Source organism: Pangasianodon hypophthalmus, chromosome 18, assembly GCF_027358585.1.
Source record: "Pangasianodon hypophthalmus isolate fPanHyp1 chromosome 18, fPanHyp1.pri, whole genome shotgun sequence".
Lineage (NCBI taxonomy): Eukaryota > Metazoa > Chordata > Actinopteri > Siluriformes > Pangasiidae > Pangasianodon > Pangasianodon hypophthalmus.
The window spans coordinates 16,423,907-16,439,767 of record NC_069727.1 but is presented as its reverse complement, the minus strand read 5'-3'; the positions used below and the strand labels follow the sequence as shown (position 1 = coordinate 16,439,767).

Here is a 15,861-nt window from a genome sequence, read left to right as displayed (position 1 = left end):
ATATCATTTCTGTTTAATATGCCCAACATGACATTTAAAGCAGCTTTAGCACACTGTCTTCCTAGTGGTTTTTTTTCTTTAAAAGCTTTGAAATGGATTATTTCTGATATCCGCACAGAGTTTTCATTTATTAAACACTCTTCCTTGCTTATGTTTTCTCCTCTTTCTTTATCTTATCTGCACTAACAGTACTAACCATGTTACTAACATGTATGAGTGAGTGTTTCTGACTTTAATCTATTAATATGACTTTGTCTCGTCTTTGCTTTCCTGGAGTAGAATTCCTCTGTTCGGTCCATACCCTAGGTAAGACACACTACTCACTGTTTCTGTGGTTAGATCTGTGAGTAGGGTGTGTGTGTGTGTGTGTGTGTGTGTGTGTGTGTGTGTGTGTGTGTGTGTGTGTGAGTCTGAGTGGGAATACTGCTTAAGGGGAGATGACGAGAGTGTGTGGATGATGCAAGCTGAGAACTAATCAGTGACTTTTGCTTTTTTCTGGGTGTTTGTGTCTCAGTCTTTTAAAGAAGATCGAGAGAGAGACGTGGAGAGAGAGCGGAATCTCATTAATTGCAACGGTGACACGTCTAATGGAGAGACTGCTCGATTACAGGTGAGTGTAACACACACACACACACACACACACACACACACACCCAAACCGACTCCTGCTGCCAAAATTCCTTCAATTCCTGTGCATTTAAATTTTAATGACTTTAAAAGGTTTCTGAATGTGTTTGAATATTAATGAGTTCATAATGCGCCAAAGACAACAAATGGTAGCAGTAGGTGAAAAGGCACGATTATAATTTAATCATGGAATTTTATGTCTCAGGGTCCAGTAGTACCAGCTGTAAATCAAATCACAGGCTTGTATTAATGTCCTTATTGTAATTGTAATTATTTCCATAGTAACAGCTAATTCACAGAGACACTCCACAATGATGTATGACTGTTTGTAGCTACTATAATTTAAGTGATAACAGGCATTAACATGTTTCGTGGATGTTCCTCATCATTAAATGTACCTATAAACGAATAAAAGTTTGATGTGTCCTTCATTAATAAATTAACCGTTTATAATAGTTGGCAAATTGCTGCAGTATAAAAGGAATAAAACACTTCAGGATATGCTGGTATTGGAAAATAATCAACTTCTAGGCGGTAAAAGTAATTCTGCTTTACGTCAGGCTGCATCACACTACCTCATCGTTGATTGTTTTCCTGTAACAGCATACCCCGTCATGTTCTATTCCTTACACAGGACACTTTTTCAGATTCAGCTGTAGAAAAATACTGATTTAAAGTAAAGTGCATGTGGGAAATTGTTATCTACATATATACATATATATATACATTATATACATATAATAATATCGCTTTTAGGTAACATATCTACATTGTTATTAATTCCAAAAAAATGATACAGAATTTTTAAAATGTCTGAAAGTGTTCCATAAATGCCTTTTCCTACTTAACGGCGGAGGATCATGTGGTTTTAAGCAGGACATTTTGGTGGACATTTCATATGCAATTGCAGTGTAGGGAGTTATAAATATTTTTGGATGCAAACTATGAAAATGAAATCAGTTATTGCAAATGTAATTACACAGAAAGTAAGAAAAACTGTCAAAATATACTTGTATCCTGAAGTTTATACTTCAGTAACAGTGTACATCCCCAGCAGTTACATTCTAGTTGCATGTGTAGTTAATTTCAGTCTAAGGCCAGGAGTTTTTGTATGTTTTCTCCAGGGACTGTATGAAACTTGGAGAAGTTGATGGAAAGAAGATTGGCTGTACTGTCAGTTTGTTGGTGAGTTTCTTTCTGCACACTCATCACCGGCATTAAGGCAGTACCTGCCTGCCCACACTGGCTTTCACACTTTACTGCATCCCTGTGCTGTGGAGACAACGAGCTGTCAAACACATCCAAACCTACCAGTCGGCCCCTGAGGTCCGATTTTCTGTAAAACTGCTAATTTAACAAACGTTTTCACAGCAGCAATGGTTTGGATTATTCATCCTTTGAGTCTTTGAGTGTCAAGTTGAAAAGGTTTCTATTACTCACATCAGCACTCAATTTTTATTTATTTATTTTTTTTCCCAGTATTTCGTGTTTATTAATTTTATTTTCTGAGTTCACCCCCATACAAGCATCCATAGCAACAAATGTGGGTGGACAGCTCAGGTCTCATTAATTTGTAAAGCAGAAAACACTTGGTCCTTGGCCCAGTTGTCCATCTCTCTCTCTCTTTCTTTCTCTCTCTCTCTCTCCATTTCTCTCTGTCTGTGCAGAACTTCTATAAAACGGAGCTGAATAAGGAGGAGATGTATATCCGCTACATCCACAAGCTGTATGACCTGCACTTGAAAGCACAGAACTACACAGGTAATGGCGTGCGTGGGTGGATGTACAGGGGCATGTGGGGTGGATGCTGGAAAGAAAAGAGAATGATGGCAGCCTGGTGGGTGGGTTGTCGTGACTTTGTGTTCTTTTTGTGTGTCTAGAGGCGTCTTACACACTGCTGCTGTACGATGAACTGTTGGAGTGGTCAGAAAGGCCACTGCGGGAGTTCTTGAGTTACCCCATGCAGAGCGAGTGGCAGAGGAAAGAGTACCTGCACCTCACCATCATCCAGAACTTTGACCGCGGCAAGGTCCCAGCTCTACTTCCTGAAACCCAACTCTTTTTTTTTTTTTTTTTTTTTTTCCTTTTAATTTCTTATACAGCTTCTTCTTCTTACACCTTTCTTTAACTGAGCTCATACCACTTCATGTACAGCTCAAGCTTATATTTCCCTTGTATATTCCTTCTTTCCTTCCTTCCTTCCTTCCCTTGTCTGCGTGTCTTGTTTCTGTCTTTCTGTTTCTCTCTCTGATGGTCTTTCTGTCTCTCTCTCTCTCTCTCTCTTTCTTTCTTTCTTTCTTTCTTTCTCTGCCTTCCTTTGTCTGTCTGTGTTGTTTCTGTCTTTCTGTTTTTCTCTCTGTTTGGCCTTCTGTCTCTCTCTCTATCTGTCTTTTCTTTCTTTCTTTCTTTCTTTCTTTCTTTCTTTCTTTCTGTCTGTCTTTTGCACTTTCTCTTTCTTTGTTTCTTTTTCCTTTTCTTTTTTGTATCTCTGTCTTTCTCTCTTTATGTTCCTCTCTTTCTCTTCCTTCCTTCCTTCCTTCCTTCCTTTGTCTGTCTGTGTTGTTTCTGTCTTTGTTTTTCTCTATCTGTCTTTTCTTTCTTTCTTTCTGTTCCTTCCTTCTTTCCTTCCTTCTTTCCTTTCTTTGTCTGTCTGTGTTGTTTCTGTCTTTCTGTTTTTCTCTCTGTTGGGCTTTTTGTCTCTCTCTCTCTATCTGTCTTTCTTTCTTTCTGTCCGTCTGTCTTTTGCCCTTTCTCTTTCTTTGTTTCTTTTTTTTTCTTTCTTTTTTGTCTGTTTTCTGTCTGTCTCTTTCTTTTTGCTTTTCTTTTTTGTATCTGTCTTTCTCTCTTTCTGTTCCTTTCTTTCTGTTCCTTCCTTCCTTCCTTCCTTCCTTCCTTCCTTCCTTCATTCATTCCTTCCTTCCCATATTTTGTTTCTTTCACTTTCTTGTTTAAACAGCACTTCTGTGATATGTATGATATATCATCCCTCAATCACTTTATCTTCTTTAAAAGTGCACTACTACTTTTAGGGAAACTTCTAGTTTCCCTCTTTCTTCATTCTCAAGGTAGTTTGTAGTCTGCCTGTTGCGTAGAAACGTTTGCATCTCATCACTTCGACTTCATCACCTACTGATCAAAACATCAGTTGGAGATCGTCGTTTCATTAGTTACCCATCACAACAAAATGACATTTACATAATTAGCACCCGCATCATCAGCAGCTTGAAGGAAAATAAAACCTCAGTGCTCCCACTGCCTATTCTCCTTCTGCGCTCCTGAATCAAGCCATGTGTGTATCATCGCTAAAGGATTAGGAAGCAGCAGGGAAGAAAACATTTCGTTTAATTAGCCCCATAGCAAAACACTCTAGCTTCAGTGTGAAAGCTTTGTCTTTGCAAGTAATCGTATTAATGATCATCTGCTGCCCCCCACTGGAAGTTAACATGGCTGCTTACATAGTGTGACACCTGTTTTCTCTTTTCCTCCCAGTGTTGGGAGAACGGCATCCTCCTGTGTCGAGAGTTGGCTGATCAGTATGAAGCGTACTATGATTACAGGAACTTGAGTAAGATGAAGGTATGCTCCTCTATGGATTATTATATTTAAATCAGTGAAACACAGAGTCTCAGGTTAATGTGCACTGACATGCTTCTTCTGAAATATCTGGAATGTCCAGATGATGGAAGCCTCCCTGTATGATAAAATAATGGACCAGCAGAGACTGGAGCCCGAGTTCTTCCGAGTGGGCTTCTATGGGAAGAAGTTCCCCTTCTTCTTACGGGTAAGTGGCGACATCCTACCAAAAGTTGAAAACAGTTTGGGTAGAATATTCCTAAAGCCTTGGATACACAGCTTTAAAAATCCAGTCAGATATGAGAAGTCTGAGCCGCATTGCATATTTTCCATTGACTTTTGTTGATTTTTAGGGTGACTGAAAAATTTGGGAATTAGGAAACACACACTAGCAACTAGGAATGACACATTCATGATATTCGCTGATTTATGGCACTATATAATGATATATATTTGATGATATGTTTAGATTTTTAAAATGTTCTTCCCCTAAATGTCTATAGAGCTAAATGTAAATCAAGGCTATAAACATGATGTAGTGTGAGTCCAGCTTTTCCCATGTTTTTAATATATTTTACTGTCAGCAGTGTCTTCCTCTATTGCTTTCAAGACCACTTGGTGGCACTCTTACCCACTGTGTACATTTGATTAGGGTGTTTGTGTGTGTATTTGTATGTGTGTGCTTTTCAGAATAAGGAGTTTGTATGTCGTGGTCATGACTATGAGCGTTTGGAAGCCTTCCAGCAGCGCATGCTCAACGAATTCCCTCATGCCATCGCCATGCAACATGCCAACCAGCCAGACCAGACCATCTACCAGGCTGAGGCCCAGTGTATCCTTCTACCAATGTACACTCATGCACATACACACACACACACACACACACACACACACACACACACAAACACTCCAAAATAATGACTATCACAAATTAAAACTCTCCATTATTTATGAGTTCTGCATGTGACCAGATGTTTGTATGTAGTATAAAATGAATCCCAGCTGTGTTTGCTGGTGCTTTTCTGGTGTGAACGGCATTTTGTGCAAGCTCAGGACTACTGCTGTAATTACGCATCTGTACGGTGGCAGAAAATCGATTCTGTCCCACTGCGACTGCGAGCTGGCTCCAGGAGACGCCAGGCAGTGGACACAATCTCGCACGGTTGGCGGGACAAATATGTGAAAGGCTGGAGCATGCCGAAAACGGACCTTTCTCTTGAGTGCAATTAGAGCAGACATGAGCGGTCAAACTGCATTAGCCTAGTGCTTTGTTATCCTTGCAAGCAATTAATCAGTACCCTTCCTGGATTGCTGCCATACTTAATTCATATTTCTGTGCTGATGAGTTCTCATAGATGTGTGTGTGTGTGTGACCCAGTGTGGGCTAAACGTATGTACGTATGCTCAGGAGATAGGGCAGGTTTGGCTCTCCTGTTAAGCACATGCATTTCAGTGTATAACTTGTTTGTGTTAGAAAACGCATGCAGTTATTTTTCGAGTTGAGTTGAACATTTTTGAAAATGCAGAGCTGTATACATTTACATTTATCGCATTTGTCAGATGCCCTTATCCAGAGCGACTTACAGAAGTGCTTTGAATTCTCTTATCAATAAATTCCTCCTCATACTTGTTCACTAGGTCAGGGACTAAGGGTACTATAAGTCTAAAAACCCTATTGGTGGGGTTCGTATACTATGAAAAAACATTTTTTTTATTAGTGAACTGCTAATTTAAGTACTTCATGAAGAGGTTGGTCTTTAGTTGTTGTTCGAAGACAGCCAGTGACTCAGCTGTTCGGATATCTAGAGGAAGTTTATTCCACCACCTAGGTGCCTGAACAGAGAAAAGCCTTGATGCATGCCTTCCTTGTACGCTGAGAGATGGTGGGTCCAGCTGAGCAGTGCTAGAGGATTGAAGGGAGCGTCATGCAGCGTGGGGTGTAATAAGTGCTTTAAGGTAGGTGGGTGCTGCTCCATTTTTGGCTTTGTAGGCAAGCATCAGAGTTTTAAATCTGAGGTGGGGAGCTACAGGAAGCCAGTGGAGGGAACATAGCAATGGGGCAGTGTGGGAGAACATGGGAAGGTTGAAAACAAGTCGTGCAGCTGCATTCTGGATCAGTTGCAGAGGTTAAATGGTGCTCAGAGGCAGACGTGCCATGAGCGAGTTGCAATAGTCCAGTCTTGAAATGACAAGGGATTGAACAAGAACCTGAGTAGTCTCTGTGGATAGAAATGGACGAATCCTTCTGATGTCGTACAGGAGAACCTGGCATGAGCATGTCAGTTTAGCAGTGTGAGACGAGAAGGACAGTTTGTCCGTGGTTACGCCAAGCTTGAATGCAGTGACAGATGGTGAGATCTGAGAGTTTTCCGGGGAGATCACAAGATCTTGAAGTGTGGTGCCTGAGGGATGGAAGATCCTAACGTGTGGTGCCTGAGGGAGGGAGGGAAGGGGAGGATAAGCTGATTGTCATCTCTATAGCAGTGGTATGAAAACCCTTGTGAGGATATGACCTCACCAAGAGATAAGGTAAAGAGGGAGAACAGATGAGGACCAAGCACTGAGCCTTGTGGGACACCGTCGCATGGAGCAGAAGTGGATTCCCTCTGTGTTACCTGCTTCAGGTAGGAAGCAAACCATTTCCATGCCGTGCTATAAATTCCAAGACTCATGAGAATGGACAAGAAAGTCTTGTGGTAGACTGTGTCAAACTCTGCTGAACGGTTGAGGAGAATGAGGACTGATGACAGTTTGGCTGATTTAGTGGCATGGAGCGTCTCAGTGATGGCGCAAGGGCAATTTCTGTGGAATGTGCTATTTTGAAGCCAGACTAGTTAGGATCTTGGAGAGGTCCCTGGAGGGGACTAATGGTTAGGCCACTGCGCTCTCACCCCGGCAGCCTGAGTTCAATTCCCGGCCAGGGAACCAACCCCAGCCACTGGGGTTGTATGCAGCAGTGTGCTTTCAGTGCCGGTCCCAAGCCTTGATAAAAGCGGGGAGGGTGTCAGGAAGGGCGTCCGGCGTAAAAACTGTGCCAAAAATCAAATACGCGGACCAATGATCCATAGTGGCGACCCCTAACGGGTGCACCCGGAAGAGGAACAACAACTAATTAGGATCTTGAAGGTTGTTCTGGGTGAGATAGAGAGATAGTTGATTGTACATGGCACATTTGTGACTTTTAGAAAAAAAAAAAAAGAGAAGTGATCACATCAGTGAAACATCAGTTGGTTGCTGATGTCTGAGGTATCCAGAGTGATATGTTTCTTGGGAATAACCCTGTATACCAGTAGTATTCTTTGTATACGAGTGACTGAATGGTACGTGTTAAATTCTTGGAGAACATGAAAACATTTATTTATCTATATAAAAATCCATTCAGTTTTGGAAAATAATTGCCTCATGGGTAGTAAAAAGCTGCTAATAGGGGCGGCAATGGACATGGCAATTAATGGAGAAATAAATGATGAAATAATTTATTTAAAAAAGAGTTACTTTCATGTATAGGCAGACATGCCATCTCTCATTAGACAGGAAAAAAGAGTTTTAGACTTTGAGTGGAAACATTTTTGAAAAGAATTCTCTCTAATCATCATTACTGGATGGAGTGAGGGTTTTCTATTTGTGAGTAAACATATTTATTTAAAAATAAATCCCAAAAGGAACCCCAAACATCAAATGTCAAATGAATAATTATTACATCGTGTAAGGACAAATAATGAATATTTATATTCTGTACCATATTCAGCTATATTAATTTCCCCCCACATTAATGTTATGGGCCATTCTATGTAAATTCATGACATATAGTCCAAACTACATCCATTTTAGTTCCAGGTTTTAACACTACAAAATGCACAAAAGTTCAAGCGGGGGTTGAATACTTATGCAAGGCATTGTATTTATTGTAAATGGACACTGTGAAGACAGAGATGGAGGGATAGTATGAGAGATAGAAAGATGGAAAAGTTCATCCCTGTGCGGCTCTTTAATAGGTGCACTGAAGCATGCCTAACTTTTGACGCTATTTTTGGTCATATTTTGTATTCAGTGTTGCCAGGAAGTGATCTATTGATTATCATTCTCAGACCAGAACACATCTCTGTAACACTCCTTGACACAATCCTGACTCAGACCTGCAAATCTACGCAGTGACTCCAATCCCAGACAGCCAGGACGTCCTTCAGAGAGACGGCGTTCCGGACAACATCAAGAGCTTCTACAAAGTCAACAACATCTGGCGTTTCCGCTATGACCGCCCCTTCCACAAGGGCACCAAAGACAAGGAGAATGAGTTTAAGGTGGGCTGGCACTGCAAGCTTTCTCAGGTTTCTCTGCTCTCTACCTGCTTCTTTGTCTCTTTTCTCATTTCCCGTCTTGGATATGTCTGTTCTATTTCCTCTGTGTGTGACTTGGGTATTCATGCCTGTAATGTGTGTGTGTGTGTGTGTGTGTGTGTGTGTGTGTGTGTGTGTGGATAGGTGTGCAGCATGTGTGTAGAGCTCAGGTGTGCTCTCATGTGTTGCATTATTCACTCTCAGCCTAGTGAGGCTAATTAAAGTTTTAGAGGCCAGGAGACGGGCTCATTCCAAATATCATTTCCCTCATCTCTTGCTCAATACCCAGCCCAGAAAATCACATCCAAACCGCGGATCATATCTACCACCGGGGTTAGATTTCCGGCGGCCTCTAGTGGGTATAACGTTTGAAATAAACAGTTTAGCCTGTCAGATATTACATTTTCCCTGACACTGAGGTGTGTTTCACCCTGCCTCACTCATCACGAAGTAATATTTTTTCGAGAAATCTCATTAAGAAGCTAACTTAAGATGAGGTGATATTTAGATGATAAGATTATATTGGAGACAGCGGTTTGTTTGAATCTCATCTTCAGTAACTAAAGTTCTCGGTGAGTTCTCGCTTCGTAATATTACCTGTTCTTTATGCATTAGGTGAACCAAGCGCAAGACGCCTACTGAGAATGCCATCCAGAGTAAGACTTAGGGATATGAGATTTAATCTGTGAAGAAGAAACACTTAACAAACTGAGGATAAACTTTGTTTTGGTGGAGTGCATGCAGTGCTCAGGGGAAGAGGAGGAAGATGTACGTTTCAGTACCCCATGGTATAGTCTGGGCTTGTTCACTTTGACAAGCAATGCTGCAGGATTATTAGGACCTGTAACCTTTAGTGCTGATTGATTTAACCTGGGAATCTTCTGAATCCACGGAGCTGCATCTATGCATATTGCAAAACCGCCTTACGTAATATCTCGTTTAAAAAAAAAAAAAAAAAAAAAAGCCAGCATAATGTACAATGCATTGTAATAGACAATACAAACGGCATTCAATAAGTAGAACAGCATTTAATAGTAGCTGTCAAGTCAGAGATGATAATGAATGCGTAGGGAGTGATGTTATTGTATTTCCGAGCATGAGTCAGTGTAAGACTTCCAGTGTTATTAGCCTTTTACGATGCCTTGTGCTTGAGGGCACAAGCAGCTCATGTGTTAATGTGTGTTTGCTTTGGCTTACAGAGTCTGTGGGTGGAGAGGACAACGATGACCCTGGTGCAGAGTCTCCCAGGGATCTCCCGCTGGTTTGAAGTGGACAAGAGAGAGCTGGTAAGAGAATCGATCCTCAACACCTCTGCTCCTTTTTTGAATTAGGTTCTGAGCTGCCCTCCTGCAGTGGGCTGTCTGTAACGGCTGTGTGTTGTGGTGCAGGTGGAGGTGAGCCCGCTGGAGAACGCCATCGAGGTGATTGAAAACAAGAACCTGCAGCTGCGCACACTTATCACGCAGTGCCAGACACGCCAGATGCAGAACATCAACCCACTCACCATGTGCTTAAACGGCGTGATCGACGCTGCTGTGAATGGAGGTCTTGCTCGCTATCAGGAGGTGTGCAAAAATCTCACTAAAATTAACCCACTTTCAATTTTGGGTTGTGGGTTTCGATTTAGAGGCATAACTGTGAAGACATAGTTTAAATGAACCTCTAGCTGTGTTCCTAAGAAGCTGCATCCTGTTTAATTGGCCAGTATTTTAACCAAAAAGAATCTTGGCAGGCATCATGTTTGGGATGCTCTCATCAGTGTGTTGTTCTCATGATACGTGTATTTACTATCACTCACCATCAAATAAGACCAAAACTAGTATACTGTTCATTGAATAATCTAGCAAGTTAGTCACATAAGCCACATAAATAATTACTTCACCGAGTTCATTTTAACCACAATACATATAAAGTGTAACTGTGAATGTGTAGTATATATGAAGGCTATGTAAGACTTGTATTTTTTGTTAAATATCGGAATTACATTATATAAGCATGCACACTTTAAGATAAATAAATTTGGACAATCCCATTCTCTCAACCCAACTCCCTATCAATAGGTCTTGCTCAGACTTTTGCATTTCACATCATATTTGCATGAGTTTAAAACCCATTTTGCACCAAAAGCAATTTGGCCCATGAATGCTATGGAGTGAAATGTTCATTTCTACACATTCTTGCACTGATTTAGTAAATATAACATGCAAATATCTGTAAATATTCTAACCATGCATCACCACTGTATATGATCACATACCATAATCCAGTGAGAGTTTCATTTCCATGCTCTGTGGCAGTTAGTTGGACACGGCGCTTCTGAGGTCAGGTGTGAAAATCTCAACCCCGTCCGCATCTCAGGTGACCCCATGTGGGGGTGTGACCCCAAGGTTGAAAACGTATGCTGTAGAGGCTTAAAAATGTATTAGGATATTCTACACTTCCTCATTAATTGCAGAATGGTGCAGCTAGCTTTTATAGTTTGTAGTTGAGTGCCTTTTCTTTGATGGAAGCTTCTAGATAGCCCACTGTTTTTCCACTCTCCTGGTGCATGCTGTGCAGCAGAGAAATGAACGAAGAGCGTAGCCTTCAAAGCACTTTCTTTTTCCGTGGTGTTAAAACTCTGGGAAAGTGTTCAACATGTTGAAAGCTGCATAAGAGTCGGGTCAGAACTGCCACGCTCTGAAGTGTGGATGGACAGCTGTTGCATAGCAACCTTGTTTTAATAAGGGGTCAAGTCTGTATGTGGCATTGCCCACCAGCGTGTGTGTGTGTGTGTGTGTGTGTGTGTATGCGCGCATGCAGGTAGGTGAGGCTTGGCATGGCATGGCAGAGAATCATTAGTGTGCATGTGTATTTCTCTCAGCCTGCACTGCTGCTTTAATTTGCAGTAGGAAAATTTCCGGTTGAAATATTACATCTATTATAGTAGCCTCGTTCTGCTTGTTTTTAACTGATCTGATTTTTTTGAATTAATATTTAGATTTATAGCTGCTAGTTAGTTTCAGCCCTTTAGGAAAAATCGATTTCTCTGCTCACATTTGTAAATCTCTCAATTTTAATTGACTCGCTTTTTTTTCTTTTTCTTTTCAAAATTCACCCTAACAGTGGATTCACAAATCGCCAGTATTATTCTGTATTCCTCAAAGAATAAACAAGTGAAACAAGACTATGAATAATCTCCATTTTCTAATGCATTTCATGGGACAATGCATTTTGTTTCTTCATCAAATGAGAAACAAACTTTTAAGGAGTATTTGCAGTCGTTTTTTTTTTTTGATTCATAGTGGAGCCTGGCACAAAATGAGCCTTAAGACTTGCACTTAATTACAGTGATAATGGTAATATTTCCCTGAACATCATTTGATGTAGTAAGCGGCTTAATCGTTGCCTGGGAAACAGTCTGAACGAGTTCAAACAGTAGTAGTTTATTAGCTTGTCCTCAGATGTTGAGAGTGTTGCCGGAGCGGGTGCCATATCAGATTTACAGCGCTGGAGCCACTCTGTGTGACTCTTTGTGGTGGGAGGATGGTGCACCCTCCTGCAGCTTCTCCTCTCTGGCTGGCTCTTTGGAGATACACAGCCATTATTCTTGGAAGAGATTGCAAACACATCTAGCTCCATTTTCCAGTTTCTCTCATGCTCTCTCTCTCTCTCTCTCTCTCTCTCTCTCTCTCTCTCTCTCACTGTCTGAATTTTTGAAAAGTCTGGGAGCTCTGTTCTCAATGGCATTACATTAAAGTGTTGCGTTTCCTCAAAGCATCTGCTTTTTGCACTACATTTCTAAAGTAACAAAGGCTTTTGTTTGGCACCTTGGAACCAGTAAATAGCATTAAAATGTATATAATCAAAGAGTAAAATGTAAATGATTAAACTGCATAAATAGTGCATGTCACAACAGCATGAAGCACCTGGAGCCTTGAAAATGGCATCTGCTTATACAAGTGTGCCTGAAAAAAAATTTATCACTACACACTATCTGGCACCTATAGGAGATTCCAAATGCAGAGATTATTAGATGCATTGGAAAATTTTATCTTTCAACTGATAGAACTTTAAAGTTTTCCCTTTTTTTGTAATTTATTTTTGATTTAGCTGCCAAGGTTTTGGATATGAAGCAGCAGCAGCTACAGAAAGATTACCATCCTCCATTTTTTGCTTTGAAGAGTGTGTGGGATGTGTATGCGCACAACATCAATCATGTTTGGATGTTTGGGTGGGGTAACTGATTGTAAGTAACTGTGTGTGTGTGTGTGTGTGTGTGTGTGTGTGTGTGTGTGTGTGTGTGTGTGTGTGTTATGCAGGCATTCTTTGTGAAAGACTACATGATGAATCACCCAGAGGACGGAGATAAGATTGGACGCCTCAGAGAACTCATGTTTGAACAGGTCAGTATTGATTCATCTTTTAACACAGAAGCAATATACTTTACCTTCCCAGTCCTTCCTTTAATCTTTCTTACTTCTACATCATTTGCAACATACATTTTTAAGGTAAATTAACTTATCCAATGCACATGTCGGGGAAATAAAAAGGTATTAGAAACCTTCGACTATTTTTTTTTTTTTTTTTTTTTTTTTTTTTTTTTTTTTTTTTTAAATACATCGCTGCTATAGCATAAAATAAACTAATTTCATGCTAATATGATAATTAACGTGGTATACACGTCAACATGTTCGAGCGAATTATATCTCGCTTTGTCTGCGTGTCTCTGTCTGTCTGTCTCTCTCTTTCTCTATCTCTATCTCTATCTCAGGCACAAATACTGGAGTTTGGCCTGACTGTCCATGAGAAGTTTGTTCCACAGGACATGCGGCCACTGCATAAGAAACTGGTGGATCAGTTCCATCTCATGAAGTCTAGCCTAGGGATTCAGGTAAAACCTCAAAACTGCTGTCAAATATAGGGGATCAGGAAGAGACTTTGTGCTCTATTCTTATGAATATATCTCATGTCTTTTTATTATATCCTTGCACATCCTTCAGGAGCTCCCGGCATACGTGAGAGCCAGCCCGATCCATTTTCCCAATGGAAGCCCGCGGGTCGGTCGAAACTCAATGCCCAACATCTTGAATGTAGAGGGAGGACGTGTGGTGGCCCGCCGCAGGTGAGAGACTGGAACACATGGCGGCTGAAAAATCTGATCCATTGATCCATATGTAAGAGTAGGAGTCAATCTCAGGATGTGAGATGGGGTGTTTTGCTGCGTAGGAGTGTGGACATAAAACATAGCACTACTCCGAGATGATGGCACCACATCTATATTCATTTACACTCATTAAGCTGCAAACCTGTCAGTTTTAACACAATTTTTAACAATTGTCAAGCTGTAATGCCAGCTAAATTAAAATATCTTTACTCCATCACTGCTTTTTATTTATATACAAGCGCCATATGGTAGCTGAACTCTAACACCCTGTCTGTGTGTGTGTGTACGTGTGTGTGTGTGTGTGTGTGTGTGGACGTGTGTGTGCGCAGTCCACTCGGCTATCCAGCAGTGAACCGGTACTCTTCGTCCTCTCTGTCATCGCAAGCATCCAATGAAGTGAGCAACATCACCGGGCAGTCAGAAAGCTCAGACGAAGTCTTCAACATGCAGGTGAGCACTCTGGCCCAGTACACACTGCCTGGCTGACAGCTCAACACACACACAGGCTCAGTCAGGCTCAGGAAAGCTCTCAGGCTCAAAATCAGCTTGCCCCCTCAACCCTAACTACACCTCCTCTTACATCTCTTTATACCCTCTCTCCCTCCCTGCTCCCAGTCTTTCATCTTTTCCTCTAATCACACTCCCTACTTTTGGTTTTTATCTCCCGCTCAATTGCCCTCACTCTATTTTCATCTCTATCTCCTTTTCGCTCTTTTCCACACTCCTGCTTAATCTTTTCTCACGTTTATTTTTTTCTCTCACTGTTTTTTCTCTCAATGACAATCAGATTCTTAGGTATAAACTGAAAAAATACACCGGATTAGAATGATAATGACACCCTCAAGCATTTATCTTGGATTATATCTTCGTCAGAGTGTCTTATCGATCTCTCGCATGATTAACTGTTTGTGCTTTTTTTTTTTTTTCTTTTTCTTTTTCAATTCTCAGCCTAGTCCATCTACCTCGAGTCTCAGCTCCAATCATTCAGCCTCTCCAAACGTGACCAGCTCAGCCCCCTCCAGTGCCCGAGGTGAGGACACACATTCCACATGCCCACAGAGCTCAGAGTGTGTATTTCATCATGATTACAGGTCTATAAGACACTGCCTTAGGCCTTATTTAGGTCTCACACACACACACACACACCACTCACTCCCTGTTTTAAATACATACACCCTCCATTTCAAACATTTTATTTATACACACACACACACACAAGCTACTATTTTAGCAGCCCCTGCTCATTTCTCATCATGTTCTCCAGCACTGTCATCATACCACCAAATAAGGGAAGATCTTTTGGAAGAATGGTGTTCATCCCTCCAGTACAGTTTCAGAGATTAGTGCTAAGGAGGTGGCTCCTGGTGGCTGAACACCTTACTAAGACACCTTACGTGTTGGTTTTTATTTTAATTTGTCTGTCTATATAGTTACAGTATACTACATGCATACTGTATGCTATATACATATGCCTGCTCTTACACACACAGACAAATGCCCAAATACCTGTTTATCTCTCTCCGTTCAGCTTATCAGCGGTTGGTTCTTTAGTATAAACAGGTCTTTAAAATAGAAATATACACTGGCATTGATGGGTCTCATTTCGGCAGCCTCTTTTACTCCTGCTTTCACTAAAACTCATGCTGCCTATAATGTGTCCCGGAGAATTACAGGCAGAAATGTCCAAACAGTGTGGCTAGTGGCTATCGGGTAGAGGTGAAGTGGCATGTGAGTGCTCTGTTCCCCGGTGATGGAGCAGAGAGAGCACGAGCTGTTCTATCCGTCTCAAACTCCATCTCACTGCCAAATAGCCGTCTGTCACCATCGGAGGCCAATTCTCACCCCGGCAGGAGGGATACGTGGGGAGAGGAATATTGCTCCTGCGCTGGCTACTTAGCAAGACAGGAAATGCGGCACAAAGAGGGGGAGTTTTGGCTGTGTCATGTACATGAGCATATTGCGTGGCTCATTTTTTACCTCTGTCTATATTTTTCTCAGGTTCACCTCAGTTGTCAGAGAAACACAAACATGTCCGGGAGAACTCCTGCCTCTCTCCAAGGGAGAGACCCTGCAGCGCTGTGTTTCCCAATCCACTTGAAACCGCACAGGTAAATATACTATATATACACACACACTATTTAAGATATATTTCCAGCCACCCTCAACTGCAAAACCTTG

General features: G+C 41.3%; 1 protein-coding gene across 3 annotated transcripts in view; it reads left to right on the top strand.

The window, feature by feature from the left end:
- dock4b (dedicator of cytokinesis 4b) overlaps positions 1–15,861 on the top strand; it is a 108,762-nt gene that overhangs the window by 80,393 nt on the left and 12,508 nt on the right. For 2 of the 3 annotated variants that reach the window (XM_026922920.3, XM_026922918.3), the window contains exons 33-49: positions 280–306; positions 515–610; positions 1,752–1,812; positions 2,295–2,388; positions 2,508–2,656; positions 4,117–4,203; positions 4,304–4,408; positions 4,891–5,032; positions 8,335–8,501; positions 9,737–9,823; positions 9,926–10,102; positions 12,839–12,922; positions 13,291–13,410; positions 13,520–13,641; positions 14,013–14,133; positions 14,632–14,713; positions 15,682–15,791. In XM_026922920.3, the coding sequence (XP_026778721.3) occupies positions 280–306; positions 515–610; positions 1,752–1,812; positions 2,295–2,388; positions 2,508–2,656; positions 4,117–4,203; positions 4,304–4,408; positions 4,891–5,032; positions 8,335–8,501; positions 9,737–9,823; positions 9,926–10,102; positions 12,839–12,922; positions 13,291–13,410; positions 13,520–13,641; positions 14,013–14,133; positions 14,632–14,713; positions 15,682–15,791 (1,831 nt within the window). The remainder of the gene's footprint in view (positions 1–279; positions 307–514; positions 611–1,751; positions 1,813–2,294; positions 2,389–2,507; positions 2,657–4,116; positions 4,204–4,303; positions 4,409–4,890; positions 5,033–8,334; positions 8,502–9,736; positions 9,824–9,925; positions 10,103–12,838; positions 12,923–13,290; positions 13,411–13,519; positions 13,642–14,012; positions 14,134–14,631; positions 14,714–15,681; positions 15,792–15,861) is intronic. The other variant, XM_026922919.3, reaches the window with a different exon arrangement.